This window comes from Schistocerca nitens, chromosome 1, assembly GCF_023898315.1.
Source record: "Schistocerca nitens isolate TAMUIC-IGC-003100 chromosome 1, iqSchNite1.1, whole genome shotgun sequence".
NCBI classification, from domain to species: domain Eukaryota; kingdom Metazoa; phylum Arthropoda; class Insecta; order Orthoptera; family Acrididae; genus Schistocerca; species Schistocerca nitens.
The window spans coordinates 1,124,213,075-1,124,238,375 of record NC_064614.1 but is presented as its reverse complement, the minus strand read 5'-3'; the positions used below and the strand labels follow the sequence as shown (position 1 = coordinate 1,124,238,375).

At 41.5% G+C, this 25,301-nt stretch overlaps 1 protein-coding gene across 3 annotated transcripts in view; it reads right to left on the bottom strand.

Moving 5' to 3' along the window:
- The window catches only part of LOC126199227 (HEAT repeat-containing protein 6), a 75,594-nt gene that overhangs the window by 46,877 nt on the left and 3,416 nt on the right, over nucleotides 1-25,301 (bottom strand). For 2 of the 3 annotated variants that reach the window (XM_049936021.1, XM_049936036.1), the window contains exons 2-4: nucleotides 19,336-19,581; nucleotides 15,027-15,302; nucleotides 7,806-8,021 (exon numbers count right to left, since the gene is read on the bottom strand). In XM_049936021.1, coding sequence (XP_049791978.1) covers nucleotides 7,806-8,021; nucleotides 15,027-15,302; nucleotides 19,336-19,581 — 738 coding nt within the window. Of the gene's footprint in view, nucleotides 1-7,805; nucleotides 8,022-15,026; nucleotides 15,303-17,751; nucleotides 17,900-19,335; nucleotides 19,582-25,301 lie in introns of those variants that run through there. The other variant, XM_049936028.1, reaches the window with a different exon arrangement.

Below are 25,301 nucleotides of genomic sequence, written 5' to 3'. Positions count from 1 at the left end.
TGTTCGTATGTTAAGTATGCTAGTGGTAAGACACAATCAAAAGCCTTCTCTGTGCAGTAGCAATGGAAATACTATTAATGACAATGCTGCTAAAGCAGAGTTACTAAATGCAGCCTTCCAAAATTACTTCACCAAAGAAGACGAAGTCAATATTCCAGATTTTGAATCAAGAACATCTGCCAACATGAGTAACTGAGAAGCAGATATTCCCAGAGTAGTGAAGCAACTTTTATCACTTGATGAAATCAAGTCTCCCAGTCCTGACTGCATACCAATAAGGTTCCTTTCAAAGTATGGCGGTGCATACTTAACAATCGTATACAATCGCACGCTCGATGAAAGATACCCAAGGATTGGAAAGTTGCACAGGTCATGCCAATAGACAAGAAAGGCAAAATGAGAAATCCATTAAATTACATGTCCATTTCATTAACGAGGATATGCAGCAGGATTCTGGAACATGCATTGTGTTCGAACACTATGAATTACCGCAACGACAGCGGTCTATTGACACACAGTCAACACAGATTTAGAAAACCTACGAGTACTATCGAAAAGTGATTTGAAATTGATTCCGTATTTCTAGATTTCTAGAAGGTGTTTGACACAAAAAAGTACCTCACAAGCAGCTTGTAATCAAATTGCGTGATTATGGAACATTGTCTCAGTTATGAGACTGTATTTGTGATTTCCTGTCGGAGAGGTCACAGTTCGTAGTAACTGACAGAAAGTCATTCAGTAAAACATAAATGATTTCTGGTGTTCCCCAAAGTAGTGTTACAGGCCCTCTGTTCTTCCTTATCTATATAAATGATTTAGGAGACAATCTGAGCAGCTGTCTTAGGTTGTTTGCCGATGAGGGTGCTGTTTATGGTCTAATTAAGTCATCAGATCATCAAAACCAATTGTGAAATGATTTAGACATCTGTATGGTAAGAAAACTGGCAATTAATCCTCAGTAATGAAAAGTGTGACGTAATCCACATGAGTATTAAAAAGAATCTGTTAAACTTTAGTTACATGGTTAATCAATCAAATCTAAAGGCCGTAATTTCAACTAAATGCCTAGGAATTACAATTACAAACAATTTAAACTGGAAAGTACACACAGAAAAATGTTGTGAGGCAGGTGAACCAAAGGATGCTTTTTATTGACACAACACTTAGAAAATGCAACAGATCTACTAAAGAGACTTCCTACACTACACTTGTTCGTTCTCCTTTAGAGCACTGCTGCGCAGCGTGGTATCCTTCCCAGATAGGGTTAACAGAGTACATCGAGAAAGTTCAAAGGAGGACAGCATGTTTTGTACAATTGAGAAATAAGGGAGAGAGTGTCACAGACATGATACAAGATTTGGGGTGGACATAATTAAAATAAAGGCATTTCTTGTTGCAGTGGGATCTTCTCACAAAATTTCCATCACCAACTTTCTCCTTCGAATGCGAAAGTATTTTATCGCCACTGACCTCCATAAGGATAAATGCTCATAATAAAAATTAGAGTTCGCAAGAAAGATACAGGTGTTCATTTTCTCCACACAATGGTCAGGACTAGAACAACAGAGAACAAGTATGAAATTGGTTTGATGAAACCTCCACCAAGCACTTAAGTGTGGTTTGCGTAGTAATCATGTAGTTGTAGGTGTAGATAGGAGCTCCCTTGTCCAATGTGCTGAAGGTCTCACAAAAGCCTTCACAGACAGTTACCATCCCCCAGATCTAATCCCCGAAAGATGTCCCGTGCCATATATCATACACCCCAAATTCTCCCAGCAATCCAAAGAACCAGCAACAAGCGAGTGCCCCCTGCATCACTCAATACCACCCTGGACTGGAAAAATGGACAATATCCATCTTCAGGGCCTGAAATGAGGACATCCTACCAAAGTCCTCCTCATCTCTAGCAAAGTGGTGTTCCGGCACCCACAAAACCTGCATGACGTCCTAGTTCAGGGTGTATACACAGAGAGAGGGAGGAAAAGAAAAAAGATTTTTCCCAGTTAAAAATAAACTTTTTATCCAATGAAGACACACTATACCCCACGTGAAAGTACATTTTTTTTATGTTAAGTGACAGAGTACTTTCCCTTGGAGCTATAAAACTTATCAATTTTTTGAATGATGAAGCTTTCACTCAATTCCCGGGATTTTAGAAAACAAAACCCAGCAAAAAACATGCTTTGGAAAGATCTTTGATGTGCAGCAATATGTACACTACATGTTCTCATATTACAAAATTTTAGACCAGTGATTACAGTAGTTGTACTTGACACGATTTCACTTTATGCTTGAAACTTTGAAGACCGAGCCTGAGTATCGCGTGGAATGCTGCTGTCATTCTCTGTTTCCACTTTGGACTTCTGATATTTTGATGTTCTGTGATATGCATAGTCTTCATCTTAAAGCCATTGACGCGTTTTGCTGTTTGCAGACACTTGAGTGCACACAGTGTTTTGCTGTTGTAAATGGTACATTTTCTTTTCAACTAAAGTTATAGGTTGGTGTTATTGTCTCATTTCTGTTTCATTGTTGCAATATTATTCTGCAACACTGGACATAAGTAAAATTCCTCATTAGAGTATCAGCTCCCATCTTTCAAAACTACAAAGATGTAACTGGAAACCAAAATATGAAAAATTTCCATGGTTTTCAGAGATAAAAAAATTTGCACATTTTTCCCAGATGAAAAAATTCCCTTGTTTTCCTTGGATTACCTGGTTGCCACAGAATGAATACATCCTGCAGTCTAACACTATACCACTACCAACACCAACCCCTTGCTGTAGGGATCAATCCCTTCGGAAGACCCAGATCTGCCCAATCCACCCACCCAACAATTCCTATTCCAGTCCTGTGACATGCATATCCTACCCCATCAGGGGCCAGCTCACTTGTGAAAGTAGTTGTGTCATGGACCAACTCTGCTGAAATTATTGCTCAGTATTTTTGATATCTGTATGACTACCAACCAGCTGTCCATAAGGATGAATGGCCACTGCCAACTATGACCACGAGTGAAGTGGATCACCCTGCAGCACAACATAAAGCTGTAGACAACATGCTTGATTTCAATGGCTGCTTCACAATTCAGGCCATATGGATCCTCCCCTCTAGCATCAACTTTCTGAAGTGCACAGATTGGAGTAATGTTAACAACACATTCTTCGATCCATATATCATCCCGAATTGAGCCTACTGTAACCTACTGTCCCCATACCCTCCATCCAACTGTGGAATTCAGCAATGAATGTGCAACAAAATTCTATAAGGGCAGAGGTGTATGTCCTGCAATACCCATCTTTTCAGCTTTGAAATCACGCCAACTTCATCATGCACTACACATCACATTTTGATCTCATGAAAAGAGTCACTGAGATCTATTTTGGGGGAAATTTTATCCTCTTTATTTTCATAATAGTCAGCTTCACTAAAAATTGCGTCATTTCAGAGTTATAATCAAAAAATCAAAAAGTTCTATTTTTTAGGCTTTTTTCCAGTTTTGACCAATTTCTGGGACAAAATTTTGGTGTAACTTTGAAAATTCAAATTCAGCACCCTCAAAAATATATATAAAAACTTGCCCAAAAAATTCAACAAAATTTTCCACTATTTGGCCTTTTTGTGCACCATCTGACTGAATTAAATCTATAAAATTACTACAAATAGTTCAGGCAGCCAGAATCTGCTGTGTTCCCATAAATCTCAATGTTAAAAGACGTTCTTTCTTGAGATTATGTCTTGAAATAACATTATTACAAACTGACTGCAATTGAATTATGACAATGAAGATGTATTAGGTGAAAAATCAGACACATAAAACAAGTATGCTACAGCGGACATTAAGATTGACTATTACTCATGTTAAGAAAATATCATAGGCAAAGATAAAGACACACTCCATTACTTTGGAGGTGTTATTAAGCAGTTGTCTGTTCTATATATTGAAATAACCTTGCAGTGAGCGCCTAGTGACATAATTGCATTTTATTTTGAAAATCTGTAATGTGAAACTCCATTTAAAATGGAAAATTATCAAAAACAACGCACATCACCAACGGCCATTCTAGTGAGAGTGCTGCAGTCGAGCTGACACTGGAAGCTATGGCCACACCCCTGATATCTCAAACATCGCCACACTTGTCATGGCTTAGACAAGTTCCACACTCCAGTCACAAGACAGTTAGTTAGTTAGTTAGTTAGTTAGTTAGTTGGTTGCATGTTCCACTGCCCTATCGCACGGTACGGTAGCCGTTATAATGTGGAACGTGTGAAGTGCACAAGCAATGCACGTATGAAACAAGATTTTTTAATATGTCTATGGTATGCTTGGGCTTGTTATACAGACCATTACTAATGCTGGGAACTATGGAGATGACTGGAACCAAGTGCATATTGTGAACAAATCTTTAAAAGAAACTGAGGATAGGGCATAATTTATTGAATAGAATCTGATCGAGAAATCTGACGAGCTTGAACAATAGCAGAGATGCAATAATCTCAAACGGTTCAGGATTCCAGAGAACAACTGAGAGAATACAGATGAATTAGTGATCAATCTTGCCCAAGAGAAGCTAAGCCTGCAGGTGATATCAAATGCACAGGGAGAAATCACCAAGTAGGGTGTAAAACACCAAGATCTACAAAACCAAGACACAGAATAGTTAAGTTGTGCCAAATACAAAAAGATCTGAAATCTTGCGAAGTCAGGTCTGACAATATGCAAAAATCTCCCCTCTGAAAGACTAACGATTTTAAAATGTGTTATCTTGAGATTTAGGATACGAAACATGTGGACCAACAACAGAAGGATACTGTAGAAGACCAGAAATGGAAAAGATCAGTCTGCAAAGCACATTAACTCAAAAGGCCATGCTTTAGGAGCTAAGAACATGTCAACTCTTGAAACTTCCTGGCAGATTAAAACTGTGTGCCGGACCAAGACTTGAACTCGGGACCTTCGCAAGAGAGCTTCTGTAAAGTTTGTAAGGTAGGAGACGAGGTACTGGCGGAGATATAGCTGTGAGGACGGGGCGTGAGTCATGCTTGGGTAGCTCAGTTGATAGAGCACTTGCCTGCGAAAGGCAAAGGTCCCGAGTTAGAGTCTCGGTCCGGCACACAGTTTTAATCTGCCAGGAAGTTTCATACCAGCGCACTCCGCTGCAGAGTGAAAATCTCATTCTGGAAACATACCCTACGCTGTGGCTAAGCCATGTCTCCGCAATATCCTTTCTTTCAAGAGTGCTAGTCCTGCATGGTTCACAAAAGGCTTGTGTAAAGTTTGGAAGGTAGGAGACGAGGTACTGGCAGAAGTAAAGCTGTGAGGACGGAATGTGAGTCGTGCTTGGGTAGCTCCGTTGGTAGAGCACTTGCCTGCGAAAGGCAAAGGTCCTGAGTTCGAGTCTCGGTCCGGCACACAGTTTTCATCTGCCAGGAAGTTTCATATCAGTACACACTCCGCTGCAGAGTGAAAATCTCATCATGTCAACTCTTACTGAATTTTGTTTGTGTGTTCACTTTTATGCGAGTCTACTTTGTAAAGAAACATTTTACTTTGTAGTACTTTCTATCAAACAGTTTCCTGTTATAATCATTTATTTATTTAGGTTTACTGTTAGTATTAGTTATACATTTTCTAATCAGTTTTCATACTTCTATTACCAATATAGTCGCCGTTCCACTATTATTTCAATATTCTCACAGGGCTTTGATTCAGACAATTAATTTACTGTCTATCAGTTCACTTATTAGTAACATAATCTGAGATATACTGCTTCCCCATTGCTCTTACTGTTTCCTTTTATATTATTACTTCATTCCTGTTTTACTATATTCCATCTTTCTTCAATATAGCCTGTAGTTCTTATTGTTTCCTTTTATATTTATATTTTCAGTATAGTAACTCTTACTACCATTGTCTCATTGTTTTATACACAGATCACTTTGTCGCCATGTTTGATCAATCTCTGGAAAAACTCTAGCATCTTTGGCTTACAAGCAATGTGCTACGCAAGTGTACCTGACCTGGAATCTCCCCCCCCCCCCCCCACCCCCACCCCTGTTGTCTTCTAGCATCCCTAATGAGTACGATGATTGCAGTAGAATTGCGACTTCAGGTAATGCCACAACCAATATACACACAGATTGAGGCCTGGGGACCTGGAAGGCCAAGCATGACAGATGTGGCAGCTCAGTAAACGATCCTCGTCAAATGACTCGCACAAGAGATTTTACACACATGTAGCAATATGGGAAGGAGTGCCACCCTGCATGAAAGTCGTACCTTCCAGCTGGGGTTTGTCAGCCAAGACGGGGTTTGTCAGCCAAGACGGGGTTTGTCAGCCAAGACGGGGTTTGTCAGCCAAGACGGGGTTGATATGACCCCCTCTCTCAATATAGCTTATTTTACTCAAGATCCTCACTTAGCATCTCTGAGATGCTGCTATCCAGCACCATCTGTTGGCCAGTTATTTCACTCGCTTTTGATTTCAATAAAACCCCCATTTTATTCAGGCAGGTGTGTTAATTTTTACCTCTCCCCCTACTTTATTCTGTGAATTAGTGCACTTTCAAACATCAACAGACTTGAGTCATCCTATATGCTGTAAGTGTACAAACCACATGGCCACTCTTATGTAAGGATGCTCAGCCAGTGCAGTACAATTGCGTAGACTATGGCCCAGCAACGTGCTGCACATCGATACCTCGAGGTGCCCAGCTGTCAACTGGTGGGGTCTTAAGCTGGAACAGCCTGGTCTATGTGAACTGAAGGTGATCGTACTGTGTACTTAATAGCACACATTACCACCACACCAGCTGTTGACCCATATGGCTGCAACAAACGCAAACTGGTCTCCTTGAAGCCTCCACATATAGGTGAGTAGAGTGTATTGCTGGATGCAGATCCAGAAATCATCTGGAAAAACAACCAGGTGTCACTTCTGTGTCCAGTGTTCACTGTATGCATCACAATCAGTATGCTCCTCTCTCTTGCGCATAAAGATGTCTAGACGTCGCAACATTGTACATGTGAATATTTGTTCTGCTGCAAATAAGCCCGTTTGCTGACTCAAGTTAATGATGTGGCTGTACAATTTTGCATGGTTGAGGGAACGATATGTCTGTCCTCTTGGGTCACTGAGTTCCTACATGACGTTTAGCATCTCCCTCCTGAATGCAATGAGCCATATTAATATGATGGCCATGGAATCACAACAAACAAAAGTAGTGCCTTTCCAGACCAATAAACCATAGTCTTGACAGGCTACAACTCTGGCACTGCTTACTTCTGACAAATGCTGGTAGTTATTTCTTTTTCTTACGTGAGGTATAACATAATCTCATAAACAAACAACATTCAAATACAGCTTCTGAATGAGAAACGCTATTGTGTAATTTATTCTTATACACTACAGAATGTAGATGACATTAATCCTACCTATTTCCTATGGTTGTGATGCAGTGTTATACATTTGCGTATCTGAGCATGCAGTACATATCATGCAAATTTGATATTTATTGTGTTTTGTTTTCACTGTGCTGCAAATGTAATCACCAGTGTGTAGAACAGAAACATGAATCACCAGAAAATGCAAAACACGAAGTAAAGGCAATTCACACAATGTGGGTAATTCACTTCCTAGTGCTAGATGCGTGAAACTTGACATGGAAGCAAATTGCCAACATCCACTCTATACATGAACAAGAGCAGCAGGTAATGCTTAACCTATTTATATTAACCGTAAAAACATTTGTGCTTGAATTTCTTGTTAAACGACAAACATTACAAATACAAACACACATACCTTATTCACCTTTACTGAATTGCTGGAAGGTGGTCTTAAATCGGCTTGAGCGAATATACTTGGAAAGACTTTCTGAGGTTTGAGCTCTGTGTGGCCTGGCAAACCAAACAACATATAAGCTTTGACAATACCAAGGGCATCACCAACATATTTGTCCAACATTTCTTTTGACTGACAAAATATATTTTGCAGTCCCAGCAAGCATGTGATTATTATCTGAAATATAAGAGATAAATATTCCAGCCAAGTTACAAATGTTTCCCAACATATGCAACTAATTTAATTTGCCCTATATTGGGAAGAAACTATGAATAACACTACATAGAAATTGTGTGCTTTTGCTATGTCCACTTCAAAAAACTTCCAGAAACATTGTAAAATAAAGGAATAAGGTGGAACCCCCCTCCTAGTTCTCGTACCATTCCGGGCACAAATATACAGTAATTTTCCTCATTATCTGTTTCTGTTTTGTGGAGAACACATGTGACGGTTACACAAAATAACTAATTTCTTATTCATGTCCTATTTCAGTGAGACTTACTATTTATTCCATAATTTCTTAATCACTAACAGTAGTTTCATAGTTAGAATACCTGGAAATTCTTTTATAAAGAAATATCTACAATTTAAGATAAGCAAAAAACACAGAGGTAAAATTTTCAGTGAGAAAATAGCTGTTTGTTTCTAAAATGAGGTAGCCTTCATTTTTCATCTTTTCAATAAATACTTAACGTTTTTCAAAATCTTCCTAGTTAAAAAATTATTCTATTCAAAAATTCACTTTCCAAAACAATCAGTCTGAAATAATGTTTATCTCCAAAATTCAGTGCAACATATTTGTAGCGTGAATTTTTTCAGATTCCAAAAATACCCTCTTCTACTACAACTCTTTTGTTAGCTAATGATTTGGTTTTGAAAATTTCATTCTCAGCAACTTCCAGCAGGCTCTGTGAATTCCATGGAATTCGGGATCATTTATATAAAATAGTATCTATAAAGTTGCCTTTATTGTGGTAATACAAGGAACAGTTGAAAGGGCTTCCTTTTTTGCTTACTATAATTTTCTATGCTCTGCTTTTGCTCTCTTTTATGGTTAACAATTAAAATGTTTTAGTAGATTTTAACTTTTAATCTATCGCTTAGTTATCCTTATCCAGATATAGTAATTCAGACTCTGCACAATTATGTGAGCTACCTTTGTTGTAACGTCAAGTTGAACACACATATTTCAAAACGACATAACACATATAAGTCACTGAGCAAGTTGACAAAGCAAGACCTGTGAACACGGTCACATTCGAATGAGCACTGAGTCCAAGTCTAGCGGCCGCTGGCTTGCTGGCTGGCCACTTAGGTGGCGCAGCTGCTGCATGGCTGGCAGACAGCGCCACATGTAGAGGACGAGTGTAATTGCGCGGCGGCACTTTGAATGATCAGCGAGTCACAACACTTTTCCCCCCCTTTGAAATTTTTTCACTGGTCTTGATGGAGCTGGCCTGTAGATTGCTAATGTCCATAGGTGTTGTGTGACTGGCCGTAAAGTCTCGAGGAGGAGGCTTCCCGTACGGACAGAAGTGTCCCCGATGATAACGGGTCGAGATGACAGGAGATGTAGGGGTCGAATCTGCTAGGGCCCCGTGCGCCAATCTGCCCGTTGCGGCAAGTCCAGTTGATATAACATGAGACATGGGCGATGTGTCGGCATCCGTAGGAGAAGGAGGCAAGTAGATTGGCTCCGGCAGATGATGGTCATCCGGTACCTGCATGGGCACGTCTCCTAGTGACGTCCGTTCTTGTTCTGGCACCAAGATGACGCTGAGAGGGCTGCATTGTGAGTAGTGAGAGATGCCAAGATCCCGAGCGTCAGGTAGAGCTGAATGTGCTGTAGCGGCATTCGGAACAGGCGTTGCCGGCACACGAGGCCAAAGCTGGTCCGAATGACAGCTGCTGCATGGTGTCCGTCTGGATTTCACATACAGGCGTCGGCCACGGTGTTGTAAGATGCGGCCCGGACTCCATTTTGGCCGCCTGCCATATCCCCGTATCCAGACTAGGTTGTCGGTGGTGAACCGGCCACGCGAAGGCACCCGCGGCCGTGAAGTGGAAGGTCGCAGAAGATGAAGTGGCGTGCGGGGCTGTCGGCCATGTAAGAGCTCAGCCGGGCTGTGGTAGCCCATGGGGGTGAAACGGTAAGAAGCCAGAAACTGCAGAAGCGCATCATCAGCAGCAGAAGTAGTCAGGAGTTTCCGCATCTGAGCCTTAAATGTGCGGACCAGTCATTCAGCCTCATCATTTGATTGTGGATGGCACAGAGGGGCCATGACATGCATAATGCTGTGACGAGCACAAAAATCCGCAAATTCGGAAGAGGCAAATTGCGGACCATTATCAGTAACAAGACTAGAGGGAAGGCCTTCCAAAGAAAAAATGCGGGCGAGAGCACTTGTGGTTGCCACGGTGGTAGGCGACGTGCAACAGACAATGAAAGGAAAGTTAGAGTAGGCGTCAATTATGAGGAGCCAATAAGTAACTAAAAAAGGTCCCGCGAAGTCAGCATGAATGCGCTCCCAGGGTGTCTCAGGCGAAGGCCACGGTGACAAAGATGACTTCGGGGCGGCGGCCTGTGAATCACAGGGGCCGCAGGCAGCGACCATGTGTGCTATTTCAGAGTCGATGCCAGGCCAGTACACATGACGGCGTGCCAGAGATTTTGTGCGAAACACACCCCAGTGACCTTGGTGAAGGAGGCGCAAGACCAAAACACGCAAAGACACAGGTACCACAACACGCGGCGAAGCATTGTCGGTGGAAAGGAAGATAGCACCATCCCTAGCCGTGAGGCGGTAGTGCAAAGCGTAGCAGTTCCGCAACGGGTCAGAAGTCTTAGCGGATGGACGATCTGGCCAACCCTTCTGAATACAGTGTAAAACCCGGGAGAGGGTAGGATCAGAACCCGTAGCCACCACCAGCCGGTCCCCTGTGATGGGGAATCCGTCCACAACCCGCTGCTCCGCAACATCCAGATGGAAACACAAAAGTTCGTCCTTATCGAATGCCAGATCAGGACCCATGGGAAGGCGAGGCAGTGCATCAGCATTCGCATGTTGAGCCTTTGGCCAGAAATGAATCACATAATTCAAACGAGACAAGTAAAGAGCCCAAAGCTGGAGGCGGTGTGCAGCCTTGTCGGGAAGTGACGATGATGGATGAAACAAGGAAACAAGCAGTTTGTGATCCGTAACAAGATGAAATCTGGATCCATAGAGAAAAACACCAAACTTATGAAGAGCATAAATAATGGCCAAAGCTTCTTTTTCAATTTGAGAATACTTTTGTTGGGCGTCCGTGAGCGTTTTGGAGGCATAAGCAATGGGTTGTTCAGAGCCGTCTGAAAAACGGTGCGCAAGGACTGCACCGGCCCCGTATTGAAAGGCGTCCGTGGCAAGAACAAGATGTCATAAGTAGCCAGGCACGGGGCCTGTTTCAGCATAGTCTTCAATTTCTGGAAAGCCGCATCACATGACGCGGACCAGTGAAAAGGCACGTTTTTATGCAACAGGCGATGCAACGGCTGAGCCACCGAAGCAGCAGACGGTGAGAACTTGTGATAGTATGCTATTTTCCCCAAGAAGGCCTGCAGTTCCTTAACAGATGTAGGACGAGGAAGGACATCGAACGCAGCGACAGTTTGCTGAAGCGGACGAATACCATCCCGAGAGAGTTGAAAGCCCAAGTACGTGATAGACGCCTGAAAAAATTGTGATTTCTGAAGATTACACTTAAGGCCGGCAGTCTGTAAGACATGAAAAAGTGTGCGGAGGTTCTGAAGATGTTCATCAGTGGTGGAGCCAGTGACAACAATGTCGTCCATGTAATTTATACACCCAGGGAAAGGAAGCAATAATTGTTCCACGAATCGCTGAAAGAGAGCAGGGGCGCTGGCAACCCCGAATGGCAATCGTTGGTATTGATAGAGGCCAAAAGGCGTGTTAAGGAACAGAAACTGCCGGGAAGCAGCGTCGAGAGGAAGTCGATGATAAGCTTCTGACAGGTCAATTTTAGAAAAATACTGGCCTCCAGCAAGTTTAGTGAACAATTCTTCAGGTCAGGGCATAGGGTAAGTGTTGATGAGGCACTGCGCATTTACAGTGGCTTTAAAATCGCCACAGAGACGAATATCACGATTGGGCTTAGCAACAACAACGACAGGAGAGGACCACTCACTGGAAGTGACAGGAAGAAGACCCCTGAAGTAGTGAGACGATCCAGCTCCGTTTTACCCTATCACGAAGGGCCACAGGAATGGGCTGAGCCCGAAAAAACTTAGGCCTAGCAGTGGGTTTGAGCGTGATATGAGCTTCAAAGTTGTTTGCACGGCCTAACCCAGGAGAAAAGAGGGACGAAAATGTCGTCGACAAGGAATCCAATTGAGCACAAGGAATAGCATCAGAGACGATATTGACAGAGTCGTCTATGGAGAACCCAAAAAAGCAAAAGCCATCGAAACCAAAAAGATTCTCTGTGTTACTCTGGTCAACCACAAATATGGGCACAGTGCGAACGACGGATTTGTAAGATACCTCAGCATTAAATTGTCCCAAAAGAGAAATCTTCTGTTTATTGTACGTCCGTAATTTCCGAGTGACAGGAGTGGAGAACCCAACTGAAGATACGTCTGAGAATTAATTATAGTGGCAGCAGAACCAGTATCCACGTGCATGCGAACATCCCGACCAATGATTTGGACAGTGAGGAATAACTTCCCCGAAAGGGAAGAAGTGCAATTGACAGACAACACAGAATCAGAATCAGCGTCATGTTCATGAACATCATGTATGCGGTCGGATTTGCGAACGGAAGACACATGACCTTTCTTTTTGCAATTGTGACACACAGCCCAACATTGGGGACAATCCTCATGAATGTTTCATAAAACACTACCTCGTGAATGTTTCATAAAACACTACGGACATGAAGGAAGTTGCCGGGGGTTTTGCTGCAGTTTCTCAGAGGGTTGTTTACGGTTAGGCCGAGGCTGGCATGGGAACGTACTGCGGCCACGTCGGCCGGCAGGGACGCACCGCACGCGTCGTCAACAGCGCACACAGGTTATATTTCCGAGACGTCACCCTACGCCTCTATTTGCGCCCCAGCGGTGCGAGAAATTTCAAAAGACTGCGCGATGGATAGGACTTCATCTAGAGTCAGATTTGCCAACTGAAGGGCACGTTTCCGAACTTCTTTGTCGGGCGCCGACCGGATAATAGCATCCCATACCATGGAATCGGCATAGGATTCTTTGTGAACGTCAGTAACAAAGTGACACTTTTGACTGAGGCCGTGAAGTTCAGCAGCCCAAGCGCGATAGGATTGATGCGGTTGTTTTTGACAACGATAAAAGGCAACACGAGAGGCTACCACATGCGTTTGCTTCTGAAAATAGACAGACAGAAGTGAGCACATTTCAGCAAAGGACAAAGACGCAGGATCTTTCAAAGGAGCCAATTGCGACAACAACTGATACATTTGAGGTGAAATCCAGGAAAGGAACAGAGACTTACATGTTTGTTCATCCGTGACATGAAATGCCAAGAAGTGCTGTCTAAGACGTTTTTCATAATCAGACCAGTCTTCCGCCGTCTCGTCGTAAGGAGGAAAAGGAGGTATAGCCAACGACAAGAAAAACCCCGCATTTGACGCCGTGATGAAATCGCGAATCGCCGATGTGAGAAGCGATGGCTGGTGTTCCACTAGGCACAGCAGCAATAATTTTTCTGTGTTCTTGTATCTAGTCTAAAATGTTTAACCATGCCAAAACCCCCACATGAATTATCATTAACAGAAGTTGCTCAGTTTCAGACACAGCAGACTGAATGACAGGTTCTCAGTGTTCCACAGATTACGAACTTATTGTCACAACAAGCAACACCACAGCCGGTTGCTGCACCCAAGATTCAACAGTTTAACAGCAACAGAGGACTGGTCAGAATATTGTGCTCAACTAGCAGCACACTTCACAGCACACAGCATTAAAGTATGGTATGCATTACTGTCTTTCCGACCACTATCAGAGCCAACAGCTATCATCTGTGTCTCGCACTGTTGGCCAACTCGCAACCAGAAGCTGTTGATTATAAGGAAATCCTTAGGACGAGCATTACAAGACAAAGATTCAAGTCTCTGTGGCGAGGTTTAAAGCTTTTTGTCTTAAAAAGCACCCTGAACAGTCATGAAAATAGTGGATTGTTGAACTAAAAGGGCTAACAAGAAGTTGTGGGTTCAAGTGGTCTTGCAGACTAAGTTATAGTCTGGTGCATGTATACTTGCTACTATCCTAAACTGCCAGATCCTGATCCGAACACAGTTCTGTCAATTACAGAATCTCAAAGTATTGTGGACAGAACTGAAGTTGATTTTCAGGCTCCGTCTATTTCCCTTGTTTATAGTGCACAAGGGACTTAGTCTATAGTTAATGTTAAAGTGAATAAAAATGGGGCTCAGATTAAAAGCAAAATCTTTTGGTCATGTTGTACAGAAGATGTGGTTTAGAATAAAGTGTAGCAATCTTCTCCACAGTGTTTTTCTACTCACGGTAGAAAAGAATGTCCACATCATGAAACAAAGTGTTTCAAGTGTGGCACGCTAGGTCACATCCAGACCGGCCAGACAAGGCATTAGAGGTGACCTAATTGTTGCAGCAGTTTGGCAACGGCGAATGGTTCAGGCATGATGTTTAGCGCTCTGATTGGACAAAACCAACAACAACACATGAAGTGTCAATCATCAATAATTTTAACCAGATTACAGGAAGACTTCCATCAGGCCATGAAGTATACCAGCAAACAAAATGAACATAAAACGTTATCGATGTAATATTTCATGCATTTTTCCAATAGATAAAAAAGGTAATGCAATGATTTAATGGGCACTGCATTCATGAGAATTAATGAAGCTAGATTTCTTAAATATTTTCAAAGTCTATTCCCAGTTCTGTTTTCCTTTCCTTGCAAAGTGACCATATACATACACTGAAGTAAAGTGTCCACTGTAACATCATAAGAGCTACTTATTAAAAGCTCTTGTATTTCTGGTCAACTTTTCATCAACAGTATACACCAAGAATGTTCATATTCACTCCCATGTTATTGTGTGATTGCAGTTCCAAGAGGGTAACCTAAAAAAATATTTATACTAAAAATGTAAACAACTATTCTTACTAACCTTCACATAATTTAGTTCATTTTGATCCTGTTTTCTATCGGCGTGGAGGTAGCTAAAGAAAACACAAGCACATTTTTCAAGTTGTGCTAATTCCAAAATAGAATTTTGATCATTTACATTAGTATCTGCAATGTGCGTAACAGACTGGAGACATCTCAGAGCAAGCAAGCGAACATCCCACACTGATGTCACTGATAATTTTCTGGACATATCATTATCTTCTTGGTCAGAGAGAAGCATCATAGTACCATCTTCAGAAAAAATATCACATGACAGCTGAAAACAAAATAATTTAAAAATATAATTTCCTTCAGCTACTTTCTGAGAAATGAAACTTTTTGACAAAAAATTAAAACCACCCACATTGCCAGCTTTTTTAATTAATACCTCTGCCTAGCGCCATCATGAAAAATGTAAACATTTAGATTTATTGAATAAAACCATTCAAATATATCGTACTAACACAATGTAATACAAATTTTGTCACTCGAGTACAAAAACACACTTTACAAAGTGATCTTTTAGTTAAAATGCGACCAGTATAGCGATACGTTTAGGTAAGTGATCACTTCACTGTTACTGTTACAATTATTGTATCTTTGATTGGAGCTACACTCATGCTCATAAATTAAGGATAATTGAAGAATGTGGTGTCACACAACGTGGCACTACACAGAACTGGCGCTAATAGCATAGGCACATAGGGAACACACACAACACAGGTCTGTAAGTCCACAGTATTGGTGATAAGTTGAGAAAACTGTACTGAAACACATGTGCTACAAAATGTCACTGTTCCCTGTACATGTACCCCAACATCAATATGGGATATGACCACGTACACAGGCCACACAATGCGTTGGCATATTCTGGATCAGGTGCTTGAGCAGCTGCTGGGGTATAGCCTCCCATTCTTGCAACAGTGCCTATCGTAGCTCCTGAAGGGGTTTAAAGATATCAAGCGATATGTTGACCAAGAGCATCCTAGAGGTGCTCAATGGGGCAGGCCACTCCATTCGCCTGATATCTTCTGTTTCAAGGTACTCCGCCACGATGACAGCTTGGTAGGGGCCGTGCATTATCATCCATCAGGAGGAATGTGGGACCCACTAAACCCCCTGAAAAGGTCGACATACTGGTGCAAAATAACGTCCCGATACACCGGACCTGTTACAGTTCCTCTGTCAAAGGCATGCAGGGTTGTACGTGCACCAATCATAATCCCACCCCACACCATCAAACCATGACCTCCATACAGGTCCCATTCAAGGACATTAAGGGGTTAGTATCTGGTTTCTGGTTTGGTTGGTTGGTTGGTTTGGGGAAGGAGACCAGACAGCGTGGTCATTGGTCTCATCGGATTAGGGAAGGAAGTCGGCCGTGCCCTTTCAGAGGAACCATCCCGGCATTTGCCTGGAGTGATTTAGGGAAATCACGGAAAACCTAAATCAGGATGGCCGGACGCGGGATTGAACCGTCGTCCTCCCGAATCTGGTTTCTGGTTCACACCAGATGAAAACCTAGTGAGAATCACTGTTCAGACTATACCTGGACTCGTCCGAGAACATAACCTGGGACCACTATTCCAATGACCATGTACTGTGTTCTTGACACCAGGCTTTGCGGGCTCTCCTGTGACCAGGGGTCAGTAGAATGCACCTTGCAGGTCTCTGAGCAAATAAACCATGTCTGTTCGGTTGTCTGTAGGCTGTGTGTCTGGAGACAACTGTTCCAGTGGCTGCGGTAAGGTCCCGAGCAAGGCTACCTGCAGTACTCCGTAGCCGTCTGCGGGCACTGGTGGTGAGATATCGGTCTTTTTATGGTCTTGTACACTGTAGACGTCCCGTACTGTATCACCTGGACATGTTTCCTGTCTGCTGGAATCGTAGCCATAATCTTGAGATCACACTTTGTGACACACGGAGGGCCTGTGCTACGACCTTCTGTGTTTACCAGCCTCCAGTCGCCCTAGTATTCTACCCCTCGTAACCTCATCAATGTGTGTTCTTTGAGCCATTTTCAACACACAGTCACCGTTAGCACATCTGAAAACATCTGCACACTTACTCGCTGCACTGTACTCTGACATACACCAACACACCTCTGCGTATATGGACTGCTGCCAGCGCTACCGTGCGACGACCGCTGGTCACATGCACCGCATGGCCATACCCTGAGGTGGTTTAAACTCGCAAACCGCCCACCAGTGTTGTTTCACCATGTATCAGCATTATCCTTAATTTATGAGCATGAGTGTAGATAAACAAATATTAACAGAAAACATACAGTGCAGCTAGTTAATCTTCAATACTTTTATAAAGCAGACATTGTGTGTTTAGTATGGGCACTAAATGGAAAAAAGAAGCAAAGAAGAAGTTAGCACAACACTCAACTACCTCATTCACCTACGAACAACAATTTGTATCATATATCGTAAAGTAGTTCTTGTTGTAAAAACTAATTAAAAAGAAATTGTTATTAAAAACCCACACAAACTTTAATTCCCTCATATTAAGCTTATATAATAGTACAGAATCAAATATCACACGCATGCAAAATAGGTAAATAATCTTAAAAATCATAGAACACTGTCAACATGAAAATCTTCATTATTGCCACAAGTTTCAAATGCTATCAATCATCATGAGGAATCATAACACAAATGAACAGAATTTATTTAAATACAAAGGTTTTGAAACCTTACAAAAATGAACAATGTACTTACAAGAAACATCCTGGCAGATTAAAACTGTGTGCTGGACTGGGACTCTACCAACTGAGCTACCCGAGCACGAATCACGATCTGCCCTCACAGCTTTGCTTCTGCCAGTACCTCATCTCCTACCTTCCAAACTTCACAAAAGTTCTCCTGCATAAATTGCAGGACTAGAAGGCCTGGAAGGAAGGATATTAGACACAGCCTTGATAATTGTATTCAGATTGAATTTTCACTCTGCAACAGTGCCTGTGTTGATTTCAAACTTCCTGCTAAATTAAAACTGTATTACAGACTGGGACTTGAGCCAAGGACCTTTGCCTATCAAAGGCAAGTGCTCTACCAAATGAGCTACCTGAGCACAGTTCACATTCCGTCTGCACAGCTTTACTTCCTCCACTGCATTACCTCCTACCTTCCAAACCTCAAAAAGTCATCGTGCATACCTTGCAGGACTTCTTGGACAGCTCAGTTGTTAGAGTGCCTGCCTACAAAAGGCAAAGTTCCTAGGTTCAATTCCTGGTCCGGCACACAGATTTAATATCCTAGCAAGTTTCAAATCAACACACACACACACACACACACACACACACACACACCTGCAGAGTGAAAATTCATTATGGATACATACAAGATGTTTTTAAATTACAGTATCTATGTAACGGCATACATAAATGACATTCTACTTCACCCTACAAACCTACAAGATCAGAAACTGGACAACAGAACTCAGTATGTAAAATTTATATATTGCTCAGAAGATCCAATGCATCAATAATATAATAATACAAATCACTCCATCACTGGAGACTTGTAAACTGTTGGAACAACTCTCAGATTTTTTAACATCTGAACCATGAGTAATAGCCAATAAAAGCTGTACTTGCTAAAAATAACAAGTTATACATATTGTACATGTTACTATCAATACCGATCAAAGAAAAAACTTGGTCAATAAAGATGCTGCACTGGCATTATATCTCTAGTTAAGCTGTACACTTTAGAAGTACAGAGTACAAACATAATTAAATTAAACTTGTTATAAGCATAAGCAGCAAATATTATGTGAAAAACTGCACATCAAATGAAAAACATATTTGCAATAGCTACCCTTTAAATTAGTCTAACAACTTATAGGAAAATAACTTCAAGCCATCCAACATTACATCACATGCGGTGCAATGACATTATATAGACAATACAAAAGTAAGTATGAAACACATATACTCAGCCAACAACACATACGAATCACTGAAGTATGACAGCCCACCATATAAAAATTCTCTCATGCAGTTTTTATTTATTTGCTTAACAGTCAATAGTATTCAAAGATTCACTATGTCAAATTACGACAAAAGTACAACGGAAAGGCACTTTACAATTGTTTTGAGTGAATTAAGCTTTAGTTATTAGGATACTTTACATCCTTATGTTAGACAGTCATTAACTCAATCTTGCCATGCTTACACAGCACAACACGAGGAACCACTGGTCTAGTAACTTAATTTTTGACAAGCTGTGTGGGACCAAGCACTGAAAATATTTTGAATTAATAACAGCCATCCACATGATTAGGAATAAAAGTTACCATACCTTTACTAGGTTTCCATTCCCATACAGTAGTACTTCCAAGGCACCCAGTATATCCAAAATTGCAATATCTGAACAGTACTTGACTGCCTCTAAACACCAGTTTATTGCTAATAACAATGTTTTTCCTTCAACTTTTACTTTCTGTTTCAAAATAAGGTTGCTAAACAACTGGCATCCTTTAGCAACCAAAAAGGTGTCATTTGAAGGAACAATGCAACAGCACTGATTTACAATTAAAACAGCTTTCTGGAACCAAAATTAACTTTTCTTAATATACTGACAATCCAAAAACATTTTTTTCAGTGGAGACTTAACTGAAGAAGTACTAAGAAAAAATATTGTTGAACAATTTCACAGTTGCACTTCTTCGAAATACATGCTACAAAACCAACATACTACAGCTGCAACATGTTAGTCCAATAACAACCACCAACCTTGATTTAATTTTAAGTAACAAAAAGAAATACATTTAATGAAAAATTAACTCTCTAAAAATACAATAAACAAATAAATAAATAAACTGAACAAACGGGTCAACTAGACCTAACAATACTGGATGTCAGCTTCATCCCACAATATCATGATGATGTGGTTGTATATCATCATATGTATGCAAATAAAAATAGAGCAGAAAATTGACAACACTTCTTTTGCATCTGTGTTAGTTTCTGAAGTGTAGATTGTGGTGACAAACTTATCTGTGGTGTACACTGAAGCCTATGAAGTCTTATATGTGACGACATACTGATTTGTACAGTAGCCTAAAGCCTACGTTAGGTCGAAAGGTGTCAGTTTGTGAATTGTTGGAGAGGTAACAAATGGTCAAAATGGCTCTAAGCACTATGGGACTTAACATCTGAGGTCATCAGTCCCCTAGACTTAGAACTACTTAAACCTAACTAAGCTAAGAACATCACACACATCCACACCCGAGGCAGGATTCGAACCTGCAACCGTAGCAGCAGCGTGGTTCCAGACTTAAGCACCTAGAACCGCTCGGCCACAATGCTTCAGTTATTCCAAATGAATGCTTTCTACAAGAGTGATCCCATTCCTCAGCAAGAACAGTGCGTAAGTCTGGAACTCGTGCCCAGAAACGTACTATTTCCCCAATACATGCAAAATACTACAGCACATGTTCAAATATTCTGCATTTTCAACATCACTGACCAGGGTGTTGCATACATTATTCGCCAACCATCTGATGTTCCATGCCCACTACTGATTTCTTTACATGCCATTCAGTTGAATTTGTGATCTGTCCAGAGAGGTTTGTACTGCTGTTGTGCTTGTGGTCTTCCTTCATACTGTACTACTGGACAGTTGTTGTTGTTGTTGTGGTCTTCAGTCCTGAGACTGGTTTGATGCAGCTCTCCACGCTACTCTATCCACTGCAAGCTTCATCATCTCCCAGTACCTACTGCAACCTACATCCTTCTGAATCTGCTTAGTGTATTCATCTCTTGGTCTCCCTCTACGATTTTTACCCTCCACGCTGCCTCCAATACTAAACTGGTGATCCCGCGATGTCTCAGAACACGTCCTACCAACCGATCCCTTCTTCCAGTCAAGTTGTGCCACAAGCTCCTCTTCTCCCCAATTCTATTCAATACCTTCTCATTAGTTATGTGCTCTACCCATCTAATCTTCAGCTTTCTTCTGTAGCACCACATTTCGAAAGCTTCTACTCTCTTCTTGTCTAAACTATTTATCGTCCATGTTTCACTTCCATACATGGCTAACTCCATACGAATACTTTCATAAATGACTAACTGACATTTAAATCTATGCTCGATGTTAACAAATTTTTCTTCTTCAGAAACGCTTTCCTTGCCATTGTCAGTCTACATTTTATGTCCCCTCTACTGCGGCCATCATCAGTTATTTTGCTCCCCAAATAGCAAAACTCCTTTACTACTTTAAGTATCTCATTTCCTAATCTAATTCCCTCAGCATCACCCGACTTAATTCAACTACATTCCATTATCCTCGTTTTGCTTTTGTTGATGTTCATCTTATATCCTCCTTTCAAGACGCTATCCATTCCATTCAACTGCTCTTCCAAGTCCTTTGCTGTCTCTGAGAGAATTACAATGTCATCGGCGAACCTCAAAGTTTTTATTTCTTCTCCGTGGATTTTAATACCTACTCCGAATTTTTCTTTTGTTTCCTTTACTGCTTGCTCAATATACAGATTGAATAACATCGGGGAGAGGCTACAACCCTGTCTTACTCCCTTCCCAACAACTGCTTCCCTTTCATGTCCTTCGACTCTTATAACTGCCATCTGGTTTCTGTAAAAATTGTAAATAGCCTTTCGCTCCCTGTATTTTACCCCTGCCACTTTTAGAATTTGAAAGAGAGTATTCCAGTCAACATTGTCAAAAGCTTTCTCTAAGTCTACAAATGCTAGAAACATAGGTTTGCCTTTCCTTAATCTTTCTTCTAAGATAAGTCGTAAGGTCAGTACTGCCTCACGTGTTCCAGTATTTCTACGGAATCCAAACTGATCTTCCCCGAGGTCGGCTTCTACCAGTTTTTCCATTCGTCTGTAAATAATTCGTGTTAGTATTTTGCAGCTGTGGCTTATTAAACTGATTGTTCGGTAATTTTCACATCTGTCAACACCTGCTTTCTTTGGGATTGGAATTATTATATTCTTCTTGAAGTCTGAGGGAATTTCGCCTGTCTCATACATCTTGCTCACCAGATGGTAGAGTTTTGTCAGGACTGGCTCTCCCAAGGCCGTCAGTAGTTCCAATGGAATGTTGTCTACTCCGGGGGCCTTGTGTCGACTCAGGTCTTTCAGTGCTCTGTCAAACTCTTCACGCAGTATCGTATCTCCCATTTCATCTTCATCTACATCCTCTTCCATTTCCATAATATTGTCCTCAAGTACATCGCCGTTCTATAGACCCTCTATATACTCCTTCCACCTTTCTGCTTTCCCTTCTTTGCTTAGAACTGGGTTTCCATCTGAGCCCTTGATATTCATACAAGTGGTTCTCTTATCTCCAAAGGTCTCTTTAATTTTCCTGTAGCCAGTATCTATCTTACCCCTAGTGAGATAAGCCTCTACATCTTTATATTTGTCCTCTAGCCATCCCTGCTTAGCCATTTTGCACTTCCTGTCGATCTCATTTTTGAGACGTTTGTATTCCTTTTTGCCTGCTTCATTTACTGCATTTTTTTACTGGACAGTAGTAATCATTAATACAGAGCGCAAGTTGTATTGGTATATTTCATTTTTAGTGTGTTGCTGTTGACCACAGTCAGCTACACATTTGCAGATACCCCAACATGAAGTTACTGTATGGAAAAGCTCGGTGCAATGGGAGTGCTGACTGTCAGTTATATGTGGACTATTTTCCACACCATCAGACACATCCGCACTCCCTCTTTGCTACGGTGAACTTGAAAGCCTTGGAGACATGTACATTCACCAGTGCCAGCACAGACTGTGGTGCTCCATGGCAGTGCTGCACACCCTAGTTTGAAGAGGGTGTATCCATACAGTGGAAGAGGAAGTGACACCAAGTACCAGAAATGTATCAGTTATGGTGAATGTGGATTACCAGACTGTCTACCTTGTTCTACATGAGCAGCAGCTACACCCATACCACCCCGAGAATGTACAGACAATGCAGTCACAAGATATTGCATCACGAGCTGACTTCTGGAAGTGGTTCTTGCACTGTCATGTGAATGAGTTCGGCTGCTCACAGCGGACTTGTTCATGGATGAAACCAGATTCACCAAGGAATGTATTCTCAATTCCCTCAATAGTGATATGTGGACTGATGAAAAACAACATGCTGCACACCCAGTTGGGTATCAGGAATGATAATCTGAACATTGTGGCAAGGTTCCTGGATAAACTTGTGATGGGGCAATGCCTTCTAACACTACATCTCACGGGTAGCATAAAATTTCTGTTCCTTGACGGCTTACTACATGGGCAATTGGAAGATGTGCCACTGCATGTACATCAAAACATGCAGTTTTAGCATGATAACACACCATCTCAGTTTTCATATGCGGGCTGAGATCATCCACACCGAAGAGTTGGGCAACAGTGGATAGACTGTGGTGGCCCAATTGGCTGCATGTTCTCCCACCTGTGGGGTCACATGAACTCCTTCATTTACAAGATCCCTGTGCCAACCAAGTAAGAACTACTGGTACAAGTAATGGCTGCAGCAGATGATGGAGGACCAGGCATGTACCAGAACATGATATTGAGGTACTGTAAGGTAGTGATGTCAGTAGTTAGCACATTGAGTTTCTTTTTAAGTGGACCCAGATGACAAGCAGCAGGAGTCAGAGAGGAATGTATGTTGTGTCATTTTGGATATAGTGGGAAAATGGCTGATTTCCAAACATGAGTTCCTATGTTAAACTTAACCGTCTTGGTTGCTACAACAAGTCCTCATAGTCTGTAAAGGAAATTTAGTTACACTTTGTATTTACCAGGTGTAGACGAATGAAACCAGAATTTCCCTATAGGTGGTGCTAGCCATCAGTGCAGGGCCTGTGAGACCATACCCGCAGCACCGTCTGCTTCCTGTAACGGCTGCTGACGAATGTCAACACACAGTAACCCAAGTTCTATAGATTGGTATCTGTATCAGACCCGTAAGCATGTCGAGTTTTGCACCTAAGAACTACAACTTGCAGACAGCATTGGTTTTCTGTTATAATTTGAAGAAAACTGCTGCAGAATCACATCAAATGCTTGTTGAAGCTTTCAGGAAACATGCTCTTGGGAAAACACACTGTTTTGAGTGGTTCAAAAAATTCAGAAGTGTTGATTTCAATGTGAGAAACGACAAGCACAGGAAATCACCAAAAAAAGTATGAAGACAATAGAAAAGGTACAGAAAGTGGGAAAATGGGTTCAGCATGAACTGAATGAAAGACAGCAAACAAATTTAAAGACCACTTGTGAAACGCCGCTCACAATAGACAAAAGAAAGTCATTTCTCCATCGAATAGTGGCAGGTGATGAAAAATGGATATATTTTGAGACTCTTAAGTGTTGTAAATCATGGATGAATCCATCCAAATCATTGACATCCACAGCAAGACCGAATCGCTTTGGAAAGAAGACATTGCTCTGTGTTTAGTGCGATCAGAAGGGTGTCTATTATGAGCTGCTAAAACCTGATGAAACTGTTAACACTGAACGCTGCTGACAGCAAATGATTGATTTAAGTCGAGAATTACTTGAAAAATGAGCACAATCTGGAAGAATGTGACGCAAAGTCATACATATTGCTCCATGATAACGCCCCATCATACACAGCAAAACGGGTCAGGGAAACGATCGAGGTGTTCAGTTGGAAAATACTAAGGCATGCGCCTTATTCTCCAGACTTGGCTCCATCAGATTATCATCTATTTGCATCACTGGGAAACACTCTAGCTTAGCAACATTTCAGTTCATATGAAAATGTACGAAAATGACTCGCTGACTGGTTTGCTTCAAAGGAAGTACTATTTTTTTGGCTTGGCATTCACAGCCTGCCGGAGAGGTGGGAGAAAAGTATAAATAGCAATGGAGATTATTTTGAATAAAATATTGTTTATCAGTTTCAAACAACAGACGTGTAATTATCGCAACCAAATTTCAGTTTCATACTTCTACACCTGGTACAGCATAGTTAGGTAACACATTTAGTATCATGTGATGTTCTGACAAAAGTCTAACTACAGAATTAACACTGGCAAAGACAGAACACTGTAAAAACGTAATGCTGACAGAGGATTTTGCATATACTAGCCACCACACAATAAGCATCTACATCCACAGCAATCACCTTGTCTGCCACGTGGAGGATCCAGACGTAACTCCCAGTATTGACAGGGATTTTCGCTACATGGGAGAACTTAAAAATTGGCGTGTACTCAGCCTTTTCAGACAACACATAGGAAAATCAGCCATATCTCTGTTGAATACACATTAA